The sequence below is a fragment of the Heloderma suspectum genome, chromosome 6, assembly GCF_057233095.1.
Source record: "Heloderma suspectum isolate Gila_16-S chromosome 6, 16-S_ref, whole genome shotgun sequence".
In the NCBI taxonomy this organism is placed as follows: Eukaryota; Metazoa; Chordata; class Lepidosauria; order Squamata; family Helodermatidae; genus Heloderma; species Heloderma suspectum.
In genome coordinates, this window is record NC_139463.1 from 102,535,698 (window position 1) to 102,556,064 (window position 20,367).

At 45.1% G+C, this 20,367-nt stretch overlaps 2 protein-coding genes across 8 annotated transcripts in view; one reads left to right on the forward strand and one right to left on the reverse strand.

Moving 5' to 3' along the window:
• Positions 1–3,452, reverse strand: part of MVP (major vault protein) — a 42,134-nt gene extending 38,682 nt beyond the window's left edge. For 2 of the 4 annotated variants that reach the window (XM_084805799.1, XM_084805797.1), the window contains exon 1: positions 3,334–3,395. The gene's annotated coding sequence lies outside the window, so the exon portion shown is untranslated. Of the gene's footprint in view, positions 1–3,333 lie in introns of all 4 variants that reach the window. The other 2 variants (XM_084805791.1, XM_084805800.1) reach the window with 2 other exon arrangements.
• On the forward strand, positions 1,850–19,693 carry MAZ (MYC associated zinc finger protein). 4 transcript variants are annotated; one of them, XM_084805802.1, is made up of 7 exons: positions 1,850–2,098; positions 4,375–4,464; positions 10,542–11,332; positions 14,873–14,936; positions 15,178–15,349; positions 17,058–17,265; positions 18,402–19,692. In XM_084805802.1, exons 1-6 carry the CDS (start codon positions 2,063–2,065, stop codon positions 17,243–17,245), a joined length of 1,341 nt encoding a protein of 446 aa, XP_084661928.1. In that variant the 5' UTR covers positions 1,850–2,062; the 3' UTR covers positions 17,246–17,265; positions 18,402–19,692. The 4 variants fall into 4 exon arrangements, with proteins under 4 accessions (XP_084661928.1, XP_084661929.1, XP_084661931.1 ...); XM_084805803.1 differs by having other exon boundaries at positions 4,378–4,464; XM_084805805.1 differs by lacking the exon at positions 17,058–17,265 and having other exon boundaries at positions 18,402–19,693.
• Positions 19,694–20,367: the final 674 nt, after the last annotated feature.

The window sequence follows — 20,367 nt, forward strand, 5'->3', positions numbered from 1 at the left end:
ATTTTAACGCTTCCTAATGTTAATCTGGTGGCCATTCTTTTATTTGACATTCCTTTCTATTGTGTTTTGAAAGCATCTTATTTTCCCACACTATCTGATGGTAGTCTGGTATTTCAAATGTCATCCTTCCCGACTAATTCTTGTGGAAGATAAATTGTGATCACTGAAAGGCACCTTCTGGTTTGCCCAGCCTAGTGCCACATAGGTACAAGTATATGCTGAGCTTGCACTTTGGCTGGCTTTCTGGCTTCTCAGAATCCTTCAAGGCAGAGGCTTGTGGAAAATTGTTAACTGGAAAGCAATCACAAAATCGAACAAAATGTTGCAAATGGATATTAATATCTACTAAAATATGGTGCATGGTGTAGTTTTTTATTAGTTTGTCACATGCCCAGATAAAGTGTGTTACAGATGTTAGTGTTGGACTAGATGGGTAGGCAACCTGGTGCTCTCCAGATGTTTTGGACCACTACTACCAGAATCTTTGCCCATTGGCCATGCTGGCTGGACCTTATGGTTATTGTAGTCCAAAATATCTGGAGGGCACCAGACTCAGGTTCATTTAACCATGAAGCTGTGGGTGACCTTGGGCTATCAATCTATTTCACAGGGTTCTGAGGAATAAATGGAGGAGGGGAAATTACATACCCCCTTGAATTCCTTTGAGGAAAAGCAGAGTATGTAGTAAAATGGGGAAGGGTGGGGGATGAATGTATCTAGCTTATAATTTTGCAGTGGTACAAATAGTGCGTCTTGAACTGGATGCATTGGAAAGCAATCACACGGTAACAAATAAGCAAATAAGGCACCAAACTTAACAGGAATTCCATGCAAAATCTCTATTTATTTAAAGTATTTTTATCCTTCTCTCAGCCAAAAAGGCTCCCAGAACAGCCTACATATTATCAGTAAAACAAGACAGTCCCTGCCAGCAGCCATACAATCTAAAAAAAATGGCAGTCTAGTTATGTGAATTGCAGTGCCAAAACTGACCTGAATTTAGCACATTTGGTGCACAAATATGACCCCTGGGATTTTCCCAGGCCTGCCATGTGTTAAAAGAGCAAAGGCATACTCTGAATAATTGTGGTTGAGGCTAGGTTATGACCTAGTTTAACATTTACACACACACAGTGGAGTAAAAAGTCTTAAATCCAACACATTTGTACACCTGAGTTCATACTGAGCAAGTCCAGTGGAAGTCTGCATGGGAGTAAATTCTTGTATTTGTGGCTTCTTGTGGGGTAAGCACTAACACATCATCCTGTCATAATAAACAACTTCCAACCTCTCAGGGCACAGAACTCGTCTTTTCGTGTGTGAACTCTACATCACAGTGCACGGAGATTTCACCCAGCTTGCACCTGTTTTGCTTACTAACAATAACAAACTTAAGAGGCCAAAATATGCTGTGAAGCTCCGTCTTCCCTGTAACATTTTTTTAAATAGTAAAAGACATAAGTATAAAGCAGAGGAGCGCGATAATATGGAGTGGATGAGAAAGCAAAGAAAAATGGCACAATACAGGCTATTGTAGATGAACGAGATCAGCCCTGGCGGCCATTTTGTGTGAGGGGACGGTGTCACTCAATAGAAAACTAACGGGGAGGGGAAGGAGACAACCGTTACTCGCGCGTGGCCGCCTCTGCATCGGCCAATCAACTTTCTTCTGTAAAAGAAAAGGCCCTACAGTCACAGCGCTCGTCACTCCGCCCAATCAGCAAGAACAGCACGTGGGGTCCCTGCTCCGAATCTCGCGCACGACGGGAGCGAGGACTGCGGCCCCACCCAATCGCTACCTGCCGCCTTCTCCACACCCCCCCTTTCCCCCCTCCCGCCCAGAGAGGCTGTGGCGCCGGGGGGCGCGCGCGCGCGCAGAAGGGGCCAATCAGCGTGCGCGCCGAGGTTTCCTCGCGCTGCTGCCTCCTCGCTCTATCCCCCCTCCCACCTCACTCCCCCCGCCCGCGCGACGTTGTTGCTGCTCCCCACTCGCTCCCCCCTCCCCTCCCGACCCCCCCTCTCGCCGAGCTGAACCCCCCCTCCCCCGCTCGTTGCCGCCGCCATGGACCCGAGCAACTGGAGCAGCTTCATCTTCCAGGTAACCCCCCCCCTTTTCCTCCACCTTCCCCCTCCCTTCTCCGCTAAAAAAAAAAGGGGGGGAGCGCGAGCGGGGAAGGACAAGAGAGCGCAAGCGAGAGCTCTAGGCTCCCCGCTCACACCCTCCCGGCCCCGCCCCTCCCCTCGGGAATCCCAGCGGGCGGGGGCCCTTGCGCGCGCGGGCCAGCAGGGCGCACTCAGCACGCGCTCCCCCCCTCCGCCTCGCGCTGCCCCAACGGTCACCTCCCTCCGCCCAGCGCTGCCTTGCGCTCCCCCTACCCCCTCGTTCTCTACGCTCGCTGTGCCCAGCCCCTCCCTGCGCCTCGCGCTTCTTCCACCCCCACCACCATCAACGGTCACCTCCCTCTCGCGCTCGCTCTGCCCATCCCCTCGCGCTTCTCCCCACCTTTTTCCCTGCCAGTTGCTACCTCAGAGTATCCTCGGTCCCTCTCCCAGTGATCCGGCTTTCAAAAATACCCCCCTCCCCAAGACACACACACGCGCGCACTGTACAGCTGCCTCTTCCTGTACAAGGCTATTCTTCCCCACACGCATATAATCCTCTCTTCCCAGAATGCCCCCACCACCTCACAAACTGCCCCTTTCCATATTGGTCGCCTCCCATCCTCAAACCCGTGTCGCAGGGGTTCTCGCCCCACACCAGTTGGGACTTGGCCACGCACTCCAGAAAGGTGCTTCCTCGTTATTTTTCGGCCTTCAGGATTTACTTACCCTCAAGTGCACGCACATGCGGTAGGGGGTTGCTAAGTACTACCTTCTGGGACCAACAGGTGTTGGGTGAACCTTCCACCTGTTTCCTGCTTTATGTTTAGGTGTGAGCGCTCAGGCGTAGGTAGCCTCTTGCCATAGGAAAATGCAAGAAGATCCCACTTCTTCCCACCTCACCCACAAATTAAGATTATGATACATTAGTTGTAGACACAACTAACAGGAAGCACATTGCCTCAAATTATTTACTATCCTACCTTTTGAGTGAATAGGCATATTCATGCCAAATCATGCCTAGAAGCTCATAGCCCCCCCTTGTATTGCTTCACTCACCTTTCTATTGCCTCATGCTTCCTTCAGAACACTGCCCTTCCCCACCCCATGTAGCCCCTTAACTTCAAAACCACTCCTGCAGACAGTTTCCTCTTTAAACCTGCAACCTCCCCACCACCACCACTTCCTTTCCCATGACTGTCCAAAGAATAACAACCTGCCTGTTGACCTCACCTTTCACTGGGTGTCAGTGCTACACCTCCAGTGCTTCTTCCTCCAGTCACCCTCCCTGTCCTATTGCTTCCTCCTCGCCCAGGATTTCCTCTTTGCAGGGCACAGCTTAGGCCTTCCCTTTTTCAGATATGCAACCACTTGCTTTTTGGACCACCCCTAAATGTCCCTCCTCTCCCAGTATATCTGCATTGTGAGGTCCCAAACACTGCTGTCGTTGATCCTGGTACTTGACCCTCATGCACAGCACCCTTTACCCCCCCCCCAAAAAAAAATCTGGCTCCCTCATCATAGCTCCAAAGAAGCTATGGACTAAAATGGGTGGACTAAAAATACAATAAATAAAAATATGTGTGCTTCTTTTACATTCAGCAGATCCCAGACACACACCTCATAGCTTGCCCATAGCTATTGCTGCTTGGAATTGCTTGCCTGTTCCCTTGTCCTCTTCCCTAACAGGAGGATGTTCTCATAGTATTCTTCTCCTTATATTCTATTCTTTTATCTACATTATTACAAAGAGTCACAGCTCACCTTGACCCCAAGTAAAGTCATGCATCTACTCAGACCTCAACCTGTTAAACCCAGCTTGCTTTTGATTCCTACCTTCTTCCACAACACTACTGTTCTCCCACAAAAAAGTGTTCCTTCCTCTCTAACACACCATATTCCTTATTTCATCCCAGACTCTTACTCAAACATGGTACTCACAGCTTCCTCAAACTTGCACACAATGCCTGGTTACTTTGTTCAAGCACATTCTGATCATCCTCCATGTTCCAGAAAACTTCTTGCTACCATATCTAATGTATTACATTCTTTATAATGAGCCCTTTTCTCACTTGGTTTAAATCAGCTTCTCGGATTCTCTGTGGAATAACCAAACTTACTGACTTCCTGTTGCTACCTGTTCTCGTTCATACTGGCCTTTTAGTTTAACTCCTTGCAGTTGCCAATAGACTGTCCCAACTCGCTTAGGGATTGTTGGGGGTGAGGTGGTCTTCCTACTAAAGTTCCCTGATCTCACTCTTTTTGTTTCTTTAGCAGAGTCATACCCAGAATCCTCTGCAGGTTGGGACTGAAATCCAGTCCAGGTTTTTTGCTACTCAGGGCTGCGGTCAAAGCCCCTTCCAGGTGAGTCTATCTGGGCAACAAATGGAGAGCAATGGATTCCTTTGAAAATAATCACCTCTTGAGGTAGCTGCAGCTCATTGCTAGAGACCAAATACATTGCCTCTACCTCAAATGGGGGTTATTCCTTGGTAGAAATACTTCATTTTAAAATTAATTTCTCTAGCTCTCTCTAGTCATTTAGCCATCCTCCTAATTATTTGAGGTCTGTCAACTCATTTTTACAGTGGTGGGACTGACTCTGAGATAATGACTTGGCAAAGACTATCCACTAACCTCTGTGGCAGGGTTTTGAGCCGAGTACGCAATCTGTGGGTTGTATACAATTGTCTAACTTAAATCCCATTCATTTCAGTGAGTCTACTCTAAGTAGGGCTGACTTTGATTACAACTCTATACCATTACCTTGCAAGAGGCCTTCCCTCCACCCCACCCAAATCGTAGTTAGCATGCTCATGAAGTTAATCTGGTACATTCTAAGTTGACTTCTTTTTTAAGTGAAGGTTTCACTGTGTGTCAGAACAGTTTCTTGATATGCACAGATTCTCTTGGCTGTACTTAGATTTGTTTATTTGTTTTTATTACCAGCCCTTCATCCTAGAACTTGGGGAGATAATAATTTTAATAACAATAACAAAATATTATTTTATATACATGGTGTGATGTGCAGCCTGGTTCTATCCACATTTACTCATAAATCAGTCCCACCATGTTCAGTGGGGGTTACTCCCAGTACATCACACCATGCTTAACCAAGTTTAGAATTTAAAAGGCCAGTCTAAACAAGTTTTATTGTGTTTATGAAAGCTATCCAGGTTTGGACATCGACAAACCTCTACCAGAGGAAGGGAGCTCTACCGTTGGTCAGCCACTGGAAACATCTGTACATATCCTTACTGTTCAAACTTGGTTTATGGATGCTACAACCAAGAAGAGATGTTGACAGATTTGGGATGGCTGAGATGTGTAGGGTTTCTCTGCCTCTGCCAGGTGATTGGAGCTTTAGCTGCCCAGCAGGCATGGAGACAAGCTTACACACCTCTACCACCTTTCCTGTGTAAAACTGGCAAGGGGCAATGGAGACTTGCAGCTTTTCATTGCTTCTGCCAGTTGTTTGGCGCTCCAACCCCCAAGAGGTACATGGACAAGCCAAAGCATTTACACACACCCCTCCACTTTGGAGCCAGAGAGTGCAGAGCTAAAACAAAATCCAGCAAGTGCAGAGCTAAAACAAATAAGAGACTTTTAGCCATGTTTGGGGCTGGGGAGGAGGTCATCCCTCCCGTTCTGTAACTCCACCCATGGGAGGAAGTCTCAGGCTTGTCTCGCTCACTGGAGCCTGGCTGAACTGTCGCCATGGCAAGAAGAGTAAGGTTTTCAAACCCTAACCAGATGAGTGCTTAGTTGATATTAAAAGACTGTGAAGGAACATAAGACTCTTCTTTAAAGAAATACAGGACAGATCTCTATGTGAAACGCAAGATCAAAGATGGTAGTGCTTGTTGATAATTTTTTTCTGATAACCCTGTAAGGTATGTTACTTACTTCATTTACCTGACTAGTGTACTAGACAAAGACTGCATTCCTTTGCACATTTTCCTGGGAGTAAAACTCACTGAATGTAGTAGGACTTACTTCCAAGTAAATCTGCGTTGAATCTGGCTGCACATATGATTTATCCAAGGTGACAAGCAAATGGCTGAACAGGAATTTGAATTCAGGTTTCTCCAGTATTCATAATTTGGTCACCAACCTTTTTGGGTTGGTGGGCACATTTGGAATGAAGTCAGTATTGTAGGCACTCTCACAAAATGGCTACCATGAGGGGATTGCCCATTCATAAAATGGCTGCCATGGTAGGCATGGCCAGTCACAAAACTCATTTTCTAGAAGGCAAACTAGTGAGACTAAAAGAAAAGCAATTAGTCAAAAGAACACAAGTACAAGACAAAGGTAGCGTCTGAGCTCCAAAACATAAAACTAGTCTTTTGAATCCAAATAAACATGGTGCTGGAGGGCAGCCCTTTGCTTTGCAGCCTGCCAGCCTCCCAGTTATTTTCTTCTAATTAAAAAAATCTTAAAATAAAAATCAGGAGGAGCAGAGAGCTTGGCAGGCACTGAGAGGGGTGTCTTTGGGCACATTGGTGCCCACAAGCACCACATTGGAGCATATTGTCTCTGCTTTTTACTCCAAGGTGATAGCATGTTATGTCTTATTGTCTACAGGTATTAAAATGAAGATTGTCACCTCAAGATACAGTATTTCCTCCTCCTTGTTTTCTAGTAGGGCTGGGCACAAGTACTAGAATAATGAAGCTTTGTCTTTTAGACAAGCACGTACCAAAGATCTTGTCTTACCTTGTTACCTGGGGCCTATTTATATCCTTCACCTTATATCAGCAGTATAGCTGATCATTCAGACGCTTCTCAATGAAGATGTTTCCTCTGGTCCATACCTTGTGGCTGAAGATACATCTGCAAAAATTAAATCTTTCTTCATAAATATAAAAGACTCAAGAGTAAAATGGCTGCATTTGAACCCAATGACTACCTTCACTTTTTCCTTGGAACTCGTTTCTAAATTGTTAGTTTTTTAATTAGTTTTTTCTAAATTTTTAGCAGGTCTGAGCACATTGTTCTTCAATTCTGTAATTCTTTTCTAATTTGTTGTAAATATTTTGGCCAAGGATTAAGAACAAACTGGGGTCTAAGAGGGTTATGCCCCAAATCTCTGAATTTCTTGTTTTCAAAAGCCAGCAATCATGCTTAATTAATTCCTATGTTTATAGCTTGGACTTACATGGTACTTCCGGTGGTTTCCCATCGAACAGAGTGATCGGATTCACAGCTTTTTAGTTTCAGCAGTGCTGTAGACTCAGAAGCTCTGACACTGTTCACTGGGCCCATGGACAGCACTTCTAAGACTTATGGGCATATGCATGGTTAGGATACAGATCTCATATTTTAAGATCAATCTGAAGTTTTTCCCAAATAAAATTTCCATAATCCAGGCATATAAATAGCCAGTCATCTAGTTGCCTATGGCAAGCCGGCAGATCTTTGTAAACTGGAAGATGGGTGGCCTTCCCTGTTTCCCCTGCCAGTAAATGTGCCCAAAATAATTAATACAGGTATGTGAGCAAATGGCCTAGTAATTTTCATGGACTCACTTGCAAGATTGATGTAATTTTAATTTTTTTTGGAAACTAAGCCAGTTATTTATGAGTGAGATTAATGACTGTAGTTTGTTATGCTAAAAAGGAAACAAAATCATTTGGTATGGGGGAGTGGGTCAATTTCTGTTCAGTACTATTTTAAAAACCTTAATATCAACAAGTACTTCACCCTTGATTCCTAGACTAATAAGTTCTGCAGGCTACCTTATAAACAGGTCCCCCTTAGGGGTGGAGAATTGAGATTGAGTAAAAGTGGAGCTCTCTAATCATGAGATGCTCAGCTCTTTAATTTGATTCCCAAGCAAAGACCTAACAGGTCAGTGGAGTTAGTGAGTGTTTTTAGCTGATACTCCTCCTTGAACTTCACCTACAGCACATGGTAATTTTTCTCTCTCCCCAACCAATCCATGTATTCCATGCCCCCACCTCCCACAAGGAGTACCCAAACATGCCAGTGGCTCTACCCTCCATTTAATAAGGTACATGATGCATCACCCAAGCATATGCATACCCTGTAATCATGCATGCCCTATAATCAAAACAACAGTTGGAGGCTCAGACCAGGGCACCTCCAAGAAAGAGGCTGAACTGATCCAGAGAACACCGTAAGATGTGGCTTGTTCTTTCCAGTTGGACTTCAACTACCATCAGGGCCAGAAATATTAGAACAAGGATAACTGTTTTGGCAGTTGGCCTCTGTACACCACCACACTGAAGTTGAAAGGAAACACACTCAGGACTTTCAGCTGTAATTCAAGGGGTTTGACAAAAGTGGGGCGCTAACCATTCAGGAAGTACAGCCAGTGGCATGCACACACACCCATCGTTGGTGGCTCCTAAGTAATGGAACAATGGCTGACAAGCAGCTGCATGGCCAGGTGTGGCCTGTTTCCTGGGTACCCCATGCAGATAAAAGGCCTGGAGGTGGTTCTGAGTGTTACATTTGCATTTGGTGGCTGTTCACTGGTACTCCCAACATGAGGTCCAAGGCCATCATTAGGCTGAGGAAACAAAATAAACCCATCAGGGAGATAGCAAAAACAGTGGGAGTGGCCAATTCAACAGTCTGGAACATCCTGAAAAAGAAGGAATTAACTGGCAAGCTCAGCAACAGCAAAAGGCCTGGAAGACCACGGAAGACAACTAAAGTGGATGACCGCGGAATCCTGCTCATGGTGAAGAGGAACCAGTTCACAACATCTAGCTCTTGAGGAGTTAGGCATGTCATTGTCAACATCTACAGTCAAGAGACGGTTTTATGAATGTAAATACAGAGGCTTCACAACAAGGTGCAAACCACTGGTAATGCTCAAGACCAGACAGGCCAGATTAGCCTTTGCCAGCAAACACCTAAAAAAGCCTGCCCAGTTCTGGAATAAGATTCTTTGGACTGATGAAACCAAGATTAACTTGTACCAGAATGATGGGAAGAGAAAGGTATGGAGAAGGAAAGGAACAGCTCACGATCCAAAGCATACCACATCATCTGTCAAACATGGTGGAGGCAGTGTTATGGCATGGGCATGTATGGCTGCCAATGGAACTGGGTCACTGGTGTTTATTGATGACCTGACTGCTGATAAAAGCAGCAGGATGAATTCTGAAGTGTATAGGGCTATACTTCCTGCTCAGATTCGGACGAATGCTGCCAAACTGATAGGACGCCGCTTCATATTGCGGATGGATCATGACCCAAAACATACAGCAAAAGCTACCCAAGAGTTTCTCCAGGCAAAGAAGTAGGATGTTCTGCAATGGCCGAGTCAGTCACTTGATCTCAACCCAATAGAGCATGCTTTTCACTCCCTGAAGACAAGACTGAAGGCAGAAAGACCCACAAACAAGCAGCAGCTGAAGGCAGCTGCAGTAAAGGCCTGGCAAAGCATCTTGAGGGAGGAAACTCAGCATTTGGTCATGTCCATGGGTTCCAGACTGCAGGCAGTTATTCACTGCAAAAGATTTTCATCCAGGTATTAAAGGTGATCCTTAAGTTTGAGATGATGTTGGTTTGTTCCATTACTTATGAGCCATCAACGATGGGTGTGTGTGTGTATGCCACTGGCTGTCCTTCATGAATGGTTAGTGCCCCACTTTTGTCAAACCCCTCAAATTACAGCTGAAAGTCCTGACTTTGCTCCCATCTGGGTGTGTTTCCTTTCAACTTCAGTGTGGTGGTGTACAGAGGCCAACTGCCAAAACAGTTATCCTTGTTCCAATATTTCTGGCCCTGACTGTATATCAACAGCAAGGAGAAGCTCTCCACATTTAATTTCCCTCTACACACATTGCAGCTGATAAGTGTAGCTTTGTATGGAGAAAGTAATCGGCAGTTGGGAGAGGTCTTGTTCTCTAGAAAGAAGGGATGGTGTGGGCCTCAGGACATTGTAGCACCCTCCCTATTGCCCATATAACCATTCCCTCCTCTGCATTGCCATAGACAAAAAAGAGAGCTACTCATATTCCATGGTTATTGCATGCATGCTCATTTTGTCCCTCATACTCCATAGGTCACAAGTTGTGAAACTTACTAGTAATATGGTCATTGACCTCTCCTTATATGATGAAACAGCTACCATAATCTGAGTTATGGGGAATTTTTTAAAAGTCCTGTTCTGGGAGCAGAAGAGGGAGAAGCCCCACCCAAAGGCACCCTCAGATAATTACAGTAAAAAACCAAGGTTTGCTTGGGTCCTATTCCATAGTATATGCTGCATGATGATTAATCCAGCCCTCCATAGTCCCCCCCACAGGATGTTTTCAAGATACCTTATTAAATAAGTGATGGTTGCTTTTGAAGTGGGAATTTGCTACTCTTTCCCCACCCCAAGTTACTAGGATACTGCGGGCTTTCAGGATTGGTTGTTCATCACTGTTATTCAATTATACAATCTCTTTTCTGTTCAGACTGCCACCACAGCTGCTCCTCCCCAACAGACAGCCACCTCTGCTGAGTCCCTGCAAGTGGACCTCCTGCCTGTTTTGGCTGCAGCCCAGGAAACAGCAGCTGCTGCTGCTGTGGTTGCTGCTGCCACTGGTTCTGCACCATCTGCTTCCACAGTAGACACAGCTGCCTTGAAACAGCAGCAACCTTCTGCCTCTGAGAGTGGCGGTGGGCAGGTAGCACCACCCACTCAAACCACCCAAGCTCCGACCCCCCAGGCAACGCCTGCCACACCACAGGCGGGTGAGGCTCAGAAGAAGCCGAAGAGCAAAGGGCCCTACATCTGCTCCTTGTGCGCTAAAGAATTCAAAAATGGCTACAACCTGCGGCGCCATGAAGCCATTCACACAGGGGCCAAAGCTTCTCGCGCTGGACCCACGACCATGAAGATGCCCACCATGGTTCCTCTCAGCTTGCTTAGTGTTTCTGCCATCGGTGGTACAACCCCGGCAACACCTGCCCCTGCTGAGGGTGCAGGAAACACAGCAGGTTCAGGCACAGGGTTGGTGACCACTACAGCTTCAGGCAAGCGCATCCGGAAGAACCATGCGTGTGAGATGTGTGGGAAAGCCTTCCGGGACGTCTACCATCTCAATCGGCACAAGTTGTCACATTCAGATGAGAAGCCCTACCAGTGCCCTGTCTGCCAGCAGCGGTTCAAGCGGAAGGACCGCATGAGCTATCACGTTCGTTCGCATGATGGTGCTGTGCACAAGCCGTATATCTGCAGCCACTGTGGGAAGAGTTTCTCCCGGTACGAGGGAGTCAAGGGTGTGGGGAGGATGGATATCAATTAGGAATTGTTGCAGGGCTTACATAAGGAGGAGGCTGACATTTGGGAAGGGTACTTCCCCTTTTCTTGTAAAGAGTAAGCTTTAGCAGATAACATACTGAACCAGTTTCAGTTAGGTGGGCAGTAAAATATAACAGAAGACTAGAGATGACCAATAACAAGCCCAGAGAAGTCTGTGGGCCAAATCAAACTCCCTCCCCTTTGCAATGCTCCCATAACTCACATCTGACTCCTCCTTGCCCCTTGTCTTGACTACTTTGGTCACGTAGGGCTTTCTAAGGGACATCAGCAGCCCTTGGTTCCAGGAGAGGTCTCCAGAAGAATAAAGCACATGGGAAATCTGCCCTGCCTCCTCACCAGTTCCATTTTTAGCAGCTGCTTTCTCCTTGGAGTTCTTCTGCACAGATTCCAGCTGAACAAACAAGGGTGTGTGTATGTAAGTGTGAGAGAAAGGTGAAAGCACACATTTTCATGGGTGTGCCCGCTGACTAATTTTAAGTTGGCAATGTATGACCAAAATAGAAAGCTGCTCCATTCTTGCCACTAGTTATTTTGGATCATAATCCCAAAGAATCTGTTAGGCAGTTTCTTGGTTACCTTTTAAGTTGCACCTGTTACTAAAGGTTTCTTGCTGAGACTTTGGCACCTTGGCAGACCTTAGATGTAACTTTGGAATCTCCGAAAACCAGAAAAAATTAGAACAAGCAAAATTCAGAAACTATTGGGAAAGGGACAAGACAAGATAAAACCAATTCGAAGGCATACCCCCATTTTAATATTACTCATCTCGGCAAATTAAAACATGCTGAAACAGCATAAGGCACAGTCTTTCCTGAATTGTGTAACTTCAGACAACAAATGAGACTGCGTGTTTCAGTGTTCCTCCATGTACAAAAAAATCCCCATTACATACAAAACAAGCATGTCATGAAGAAGAGCAAGTTAAAATCTTTCCATATACATGGAAGGGTTTGTTTTAACATGGAGTTGCATTCAAACAAAGATCCCCATATCTGCAATTTGAAATGCCACAGTCTGAGAAGATACCAGACCATATGCAGTTTCTACACATCTGAATAGGCTCTAAGATCAAACAACAGTCAAGGAGGTCAGCTTGTGGGGAAAGAAAAGACCACACTTTCAAAATGAAATAGTTGAAAATTTAGTAATGGAATTTTGACACCATGTTGGCAGCCAGCCTATAAATACAGGTCAAAAGTTTCAATTATTGCACATTTTCCACTCCCAAGTGCTAGAACTGAAGAAATAAAAGAACCACCAAGAATCTGGAATATCTTTGACAGACTAAAGTATTGAAACTTGACAGCTTAGAATGTAGATGGTAAGAATAAGAAATTGTGTGACGCTGGCACAAGCATGAATGGAAAATGAGTTTAAAGCTGTACTTTGCTCTATGCAATGCAAAAGGGCAGGGATGTATATTCTGCACCAGAAATACCAAAATCCACTATGATGTATACAAATTAGGCATGTTGCATATTATTTTGTATGGTCGTCTGCTTTTAAGATTCCAAATAGTTTTGAACATTTTGGCAGAGACTGCGATAGTAAAGACACATTATTTATTACATTTCTATCCTTCCCTTCATCCACTAGCAGTCACCCCCTCCTCCTGTTCCTTGAGTTTCTTGATTTTCAGATACTGCTCCCATATTTCCAAGTTCTCTTCTGCAGCCTCAGTGGCTAAAAGCTTATTTTAAAAAGGGGCGGGGGGGGGGGGCATACATTCTAACAGATTCAGTCCAAGAAGGCAGATTAAGCCCACAGCTTGAAAAAGTGGCTTTGTTTTTTTTTTAGTTAACACACAACAGTATGGGTATTAAACTTCTCTGTAGTTCTGATTCCAGGATTTAGGGGTGTTTTTTTTTTTAGATGATTAACTTTTCAGGCAAGAACATAAGTAGCAGATTGTCAACTGGAAGGAGGAGAGGCCAATATGGAATAGCGCTACTAAAGTACCACAACCTGAGCAAAAAGGTTTTATGTGATCAGGTTTCTGCCCCTCAGATTCTGAGCTTTTACCAGGAGTTACCCTTATGTCTGCCAGCTTTTCTCTACAAATGAAAGCTAAATGCTTGCTTTTTAAACCAAGACCATCTCAGTGCTCACATGAGTCTCAGGTTCTGCATTGAACCTGCAGTTGAATGGAATACCAAACACTCTGTCATCCTTAGATAGTCCTTGAATATAAGGAAACAAATGCAAAGGAAGTGAATTTATCAATTATTGTTCCGTTACTTTTAGATTTTGCTGTAAGCCTTTAGAGAAAGTACTTGACACAGCTCCTTGTATGAATGAGAAAAATGAAGAGATCTGTGGCGTTTCTTTACTAAAAATTATAGTTTCCCTCCTGGTTCCAGAGCCACAAGAGACTAGTTCTGTTTTCAGGCTTCTCATGTACAACAATAAAGGAACTGGCTTTAAAGAAATAAGCCTTTTAAAAATGCAGCTTAAGAACTTCAGGTTTTATCTGCTTAGTGGGTTTTTTAAGAATATATATATATATATATACACACACACACACACACACATGAAGCACAAGGAACTGCATAAGACAGGACATACCACCAGATTATAAATCTTTTCTGCACCCTTTTTATTACCGTTAACAGATACTGCTTCAGTTTCTTCTCATCACCATGAAGGCTCAAAATCTATCATGAAAACAGATAAATTACACACACCTTATAGAAATTTGCCTTAGGCAAGTTAGCTGTGTATATTCAAAGTTAAATTCAGCGATTCTGATTTCTGAATGCTACATTTTCTAACCTTCATAAACAGTTGACAATATCCCTCAATTCTACATTTGCTGTTTCTACCTTTACTTCACTCCCTGATGTATGATCCCCATCAGTCAACTAGCTTCTGATCTGTTTTCCAGCTTAGGCTTTACCAGTATCCACCTGCAACTCAGCTATGGTTAATTAATCACTGAGTGGATAAATTCCCCAAGAACTATTCTGGAAGCATGTACTCTTCCTAACTCAACCCACCTAAATTCATATTAGTGAATGCCTCAAATTATCATGCACATACTCTGAATTAGCAAGAGCACAGAGTACGGGGCCTGTTAGAGTTACAGTTGCTACTGTTTACTGGTATCACTCTTATGCCTTTTAATAGCTACAAGACTTGGGCATTCAAGATGCAGTGATACAGGAAGCTGTACCTTTTGAATATCTGCTCCTCTTGCAGCTGTAAAAAACAGGTGGTCTACCAGTTTTTTAAAAAAGTGTGGGGGAATCCTGGCTATAGGAGATACATTGCAGCATAGTTGCTTAAAACCTTTTAAAGCACAACATTTCAGATTCCTCAGAAGAATGTTGACTTCAGGAGACAGGTAAAAGTTCACCCAGACCTGTTTAAAGGGTGGATATAATCTGGGATTGAGAAGGAAAATGGAATTTTATAGTGAAGGATGAAAGGGGGATCCTTATGACCAGATACTTTACTTACATCTTTTCTTCCCTCCTGCAGGCCGGACCATTTGAACAGCCATGTGCGGCAAGTCCACTCAACAGAGAGGCCCTTCAAATGTGAGGTACCTTTCCACACTGACAGTATTGCTGTATCCCTACCTCACCCCCATCATATTTATTCTATCACCTAAGAATCCATAGCTGACTTCCTGCTGCAAGAGGGCACAAAGTTCAGATACCCTGTACTTTAAAGGGAACCTTGTATATGGCCCAGTTTCCTTAGGCTTTGGTTGCTTTAGGAAGAAGGCCATTGGAGGGGAAAAGAACCTTTTTGCCATGATCCCTTTCCCCCTATTTCTGCAGACGTGTGAAGCGGCCTTTGCTACCAAGGATCGACTGCGTGCTCACACAGTCCGCCATGAGGAGAAAGTGCCGTGTCATGTGTGTGGAAAGATGCTGAGTGCTGCCTACATCACGGACCACATGAAAGTACACAGCCAGGGGCCGAATCATGTCTGTGAACTGTGCAACAAAGGTAAGGGGAGATGGCTATGTATAGAAGAGAATCTGAGGATGAGAGGAAAATACACCTATTGGCCTTGCTTTAGGAACACTAGCATGTGGGCAGTACAATCCTATGCAGAGTTATTCCGAATTAAGTACCATTAGGATTCAAGGGGCTTACTCCCAAGTAAGTTTGCATAGGATTGTAGCTCTAATTGGTATTTGAAGGTTTGCTTGTCCCCTTTAATGTTTTTTGCTCAGAATATCTCAGTTGGCAAGCAGAGTCATGCTTGACTAGTGTGTTCACTGGTAAACATGGGCCAGTTTCAATTCCCACCTCACCTGATATTTCACTTGCTGCTTGGATCAGATACAGCTAATTCTCCACAAGCTTTTGAAGAAGACTGTATGGCTCCCACCAACTTAAACACAGCCAAACAGCCATGTATAGTGACCCACCAGGGCCTCATGGGGAGTGGGGTTGACAACTACCTGACAGGCCACAATACATGGCTGGTGGGCTGCATTCATCTTAGAAAGCCAGATGTTGAACAGGCCTGCTTTAGAAGAAGCAGGCTTGGTTTGAAGGAAACAAATCTTTACATAAAGGACCAAAGTTGCTCTATGTGAGCACTGACCACAGGATTGCAAGTGAGGCCTGACTTGAATATTGCTGTATAATACACCTTTGAAACAAGTCAGGTTTGAAGAACCATTTTGAGACTAAGTGGCATTTCTTTTGTTTGGTATGTGGCTGTTGCTCAAGCTGCCCATCCTATCTTGTGACTACAGTAAACAACCTGCTTGGCAAGACAGCTGGCTCCTAATGTTTCTTTCTTGCATTTGCCTGTCCAGGCATCTCATTTGTTCCATTTTGCCACAAGCTTAAATGGCTTCAGTGTGCTGTGTAAGTGAAAGATGACATGATTTATTATAAATGACTAGTTTTGTTAATCTTCCATATAGATATATGGATGCAGTTCCATGGGTAGGTAGAAATTTAAGGTCTTGAGATAATTAAAAAACTGACTAAAGGGGACTTGCTAATATCTAAAGTACATGTGTCTGTTCCAACTTTATCCATTTGACATGCCCAGTATCCAGCCTAATTTTGACAGAATATTTAATATCCTTAAAACATTAACCAAAAGTGGTTGAATAATAGGCAGGTTAGCTAGAAATAGTCAAAAGTCACAGTGGATTTTTTTTATTTTAGCTATGCTTTTCCTCTTTGGTAACTCCTGGATTATCTGTCTGGATAATGTGCATAATCCATTATGCTTTAGCAATATATTAAAAATAACATTATTTAAATATTGCAGAAAATTTAGATAACAAAGCATAGATCTGCTATGGGGATGGGGAAGAGGTTAAGGGGAGGAGGTCTAACTGAGCATTTCTCATCCAAATGTTTCTAGTCTAGGATTGTAGTTCTGATATTCTTGTGTTAAGAAACTTAAGTTCCTCATATTGGTTTTCCTCAGCACCCAGATGCAGCTGCCCCTAGGGTGGGGTCTGCTGTTCATACAGGAATAACTTGCCTGGTGACAAGATTCAGCCATCTCTTGGGTAGAGAAGCTGCCTCTTAGGGAGGCTTGTTGCAGTGGATCCTTCACTAGATGTTGAGACGCAGCCGCCTCTAGGGTGAGGCACAGCCAAGTATTGCGGGACACTGGGGTACGCTTTCACTAGGCCGGACACTGACCTGGCTGGTTTTTGTCCTTCTCCCCCTCCCGTAGGGTTCACCACAGCGGCCTACCTCAGGGTCCACGCGGTCAAGGACCACGGACTGGCCGCCCCGCGGCTGGAGCGTTTCCTTTGCAAGCTGTGTGGCGTGCACTGCAAGACCCCGGCTCAGCTCAACGGGCATCTGCAGACGCACGCAGGAGAAGGGGCTGCGGCCACTGAGGGCCAACCGCTGCGGTGAAACGCTGGCCGGGCCACCAGGCAAGAGCCGCTTCCTTCTGTCCTGGGGAATGGGGTGGGGAGGCCCATCTGACCCATAAGGTATCAAGGTCCTTCTATATTCAGTGGGAGAAGGGAGAACCCCAACTCCCCTGGGGCGGCTGCATCCTAAATTAGCATCCCAGTGCCAGCATTCAAGTGCCTGCATATTGCAGTGTCTGTCTAGGTTTGGGTGTTGATGTGTAGCTTGGGGGATCCTTCTGCAGTTTCTTCTTACTAGGACAGAGTTAGGATTTGAGTTTTGTTTAAAAAATTTAAAAGTTGCACCACACAATCCTTTGAAAGTTGTATTTCTGAATGCTGTAGGGAATGTATCATTTTTCAAAGCGCGAGAAACAATTATTTTCTTGCACGTTAACAAGAAACATAGAAGGGATAGGGACCACCAGTAATATCTTGACATTAAGTGACAAATACAGTGCATTGATGGGTATTGTGGCTCCTTTCTGCCTTGGCAGACTTTGAACCCTACCAAACATCATGCATAGCTGTTGTTTTTGAGATCCCACTGACCATGGGATACCAGCAATTTAATGAATTCCCATGAGATATTATAGATGCAATGGGAGATTTTCTAGCCCCATTCACAGCTGTGGACGTGTTCCCTTGTTGGACTGCATCACGCATCCTGGAGAACTGTGAGGGATGGAGTCCCAGGGGGGAACTAACCTGTGAGAATTTAACCTTTTAGTATGTACTGTGACAGCAATTTTCAGTCCACTTTTTCATAATTTGAGCATCACAATATTTAGGTGATAAATCCCAGTTTCTGTGTTGGCTTCAGTAGGAGGCCTCAAAAAGTTCAAGTTACTGTAAGCTGTTCTTTTCAAGCCTGCTTTAATATATGTGGACCTGTGAAGATACTTAATTTTTTCCACCTTTTAGGGAGGGGAACTTCACTCAAGGATGTGGATAAATATGGTACTTTGGAGGAAGGGGCAGCTGCATCCATCTCTTCTTTAGCACATGAAACCAGGTGTCTTATACCCAAACACTCCAGTTTAAGGCATTGGAGGGTGGCAGGAAGCAAGCTATGTGTTAATCATAGGAGTTTTTCAGAATGAATATCCTGAGGGTGAGAAACACGTTTGACTTTCTGCATCTATCTTCCTCCACAGGTACGGGTGAGGTCTGCCCCCTCGCGGCAGCCGTCTCGGCCCCACCTCCTGCCGCCGTCACAGTGCTGCCCATGGAGGGAGCTTCGGTTGTGAGCCAAGCCCTCCCCACACAGCCCTGGTGATTTCTGGGAGCAGGGAGGCAGGAGCCGACCCTCCCAGTCCCGTCCCTCTCCCTCACTGGCAGCTGGAGCCTCCAAGCCCAGATGGATATGCAGTGGCCATATTTGGGTTTCTAATTTAATGGTGGTTTCATTCATTCTCTCCCCCTGCCTGTGCTCGTAAAATTCTGGGGCTAGGAAAGCACCTGCCCAACCAAGGCGGCAGCTCTTGTTCAGAGGGCCACAGAAGGGCTTTATGTGCTTTCAGAGAGCATCCTCATTTTATTGACTCCCCTGCTCTAGTACCCTTAACTTCTAGCCCCCACAAGAGTCCTGAAAATCCATGCACCCTCTCCTGTCCTTAGCCAAATGGCTACAGTGTTTGTCACTGTCTCTTGCTCATTCCAGCAGCGCCCCCTATTGCCCCTAATTCAGTTACACAAAAAGAGTGAGACAATGGGACAGAAAGACTTAACAAGCTCAGGTCAGGAACAGAATGAAGAAGGCTGAAGGCTGGGATAGCTGTGAGACAGAACTATGGGGCAACATTGCAACTGGAAGGGAGCCCAGAGTTGGGAATAATGGGGTGTTGATTGAGGGAGCTTGGGAGCCCACAGAGAAGTTAGAAGGGGGATGCAAATCAGGACTCAGAGGCATCATAGATGCCTGGAGCTCAAGCCTGGGGTGGCAGGGGGGCTGCAGTGGGCTGGGATGGAAAAGGACTGTATTTCTCCATGGCTTCAGTGTGGAGTGCCCTCCATTCCCCTGCTGAGGAGCTGCTCTGAATTTCCCTCCATGCCCCAGCGCCTCATTCTTCCATGGTGTCTGTTTTAATGCTCCATTCTCTCAGCTTCTCTTGTGATTTGTGTTCCAAGCGCGTCAGCCCTCCACACCAAGTATTGATGCCCCACCTGCTGAACACCTTCCTTGTTGCATGCAACCCCCACAGTTTGGGGTTAGAGTCTCGCTTTTTTGTATTATATATATATTAAAAAATCCCCTGACATTTAAAATAAACCCCCTTTGTGTTTTTGTTTTTTGTTAACACAAAATGTAATGAAGCAATGTCCATCTATCCACTCTCCTTGTTCCCTCCTCCTTGCCCCCATTTCCTTCCCTCTTCTGTGCACCCTTTCTGGATCTGTGTCTCAGCAGCAAAAGATTTTAGTAAAAACATTGAAGGAAAAATATTCCACACTTGTGTTTGTTTATTGTCAGACTGTTTCTGTGTTACTTTGATTGTACAGGAAAAGTATTGTGCTTCTGGGCCTCTCTTGCCCTGTCCACCTCCTTACACCATCAGAATCACCTCCTGGGACCTTTATGCTTATTTAAAATGTCCAATGGATCTAACACCAGGTCAGAAACAGCTCTAGGTGGGTTTCCCAAAACGCTTGTTTCCCATGATTACCCAGGGAGACTGACTCTCCTTCACAGTTGGTGCTGCTTTTAACTCCCCCTTATAGGAGAAGGAGCAAATGCTGCCTTATGTGGCTGGACATCTGCATGCTGGTGGTAGCGGTGTTGCTTGTGCCTTGGCAAAGACACCAACAGATGCTACGCTGGAGCTGTGCCATGGTGCGAGGAGGGTTAATTTGTGGGCTTTTTCCTTCCTCCCTCCCTTGTTCAGCCAGGGCAGGTTATAAATAATTGATGAGAAACGGGAAGTGAGAGATTTTATATAATTTTCTCCCGGAGGGGGAGGAGAGAGAGCTGAAGAAGCAGGATTCCCCAAAACAGAGTTTCTGCACCAATTTCCTGCACCAGAGTGCTGAGCTCAACTGGACTAATGGCAAAATTAATTCCCCCCCTCTTTCGCGGAGCCTGGGATCCCCTTCAGTCCTGCACCCTAAAGTGCCATCCTTGAG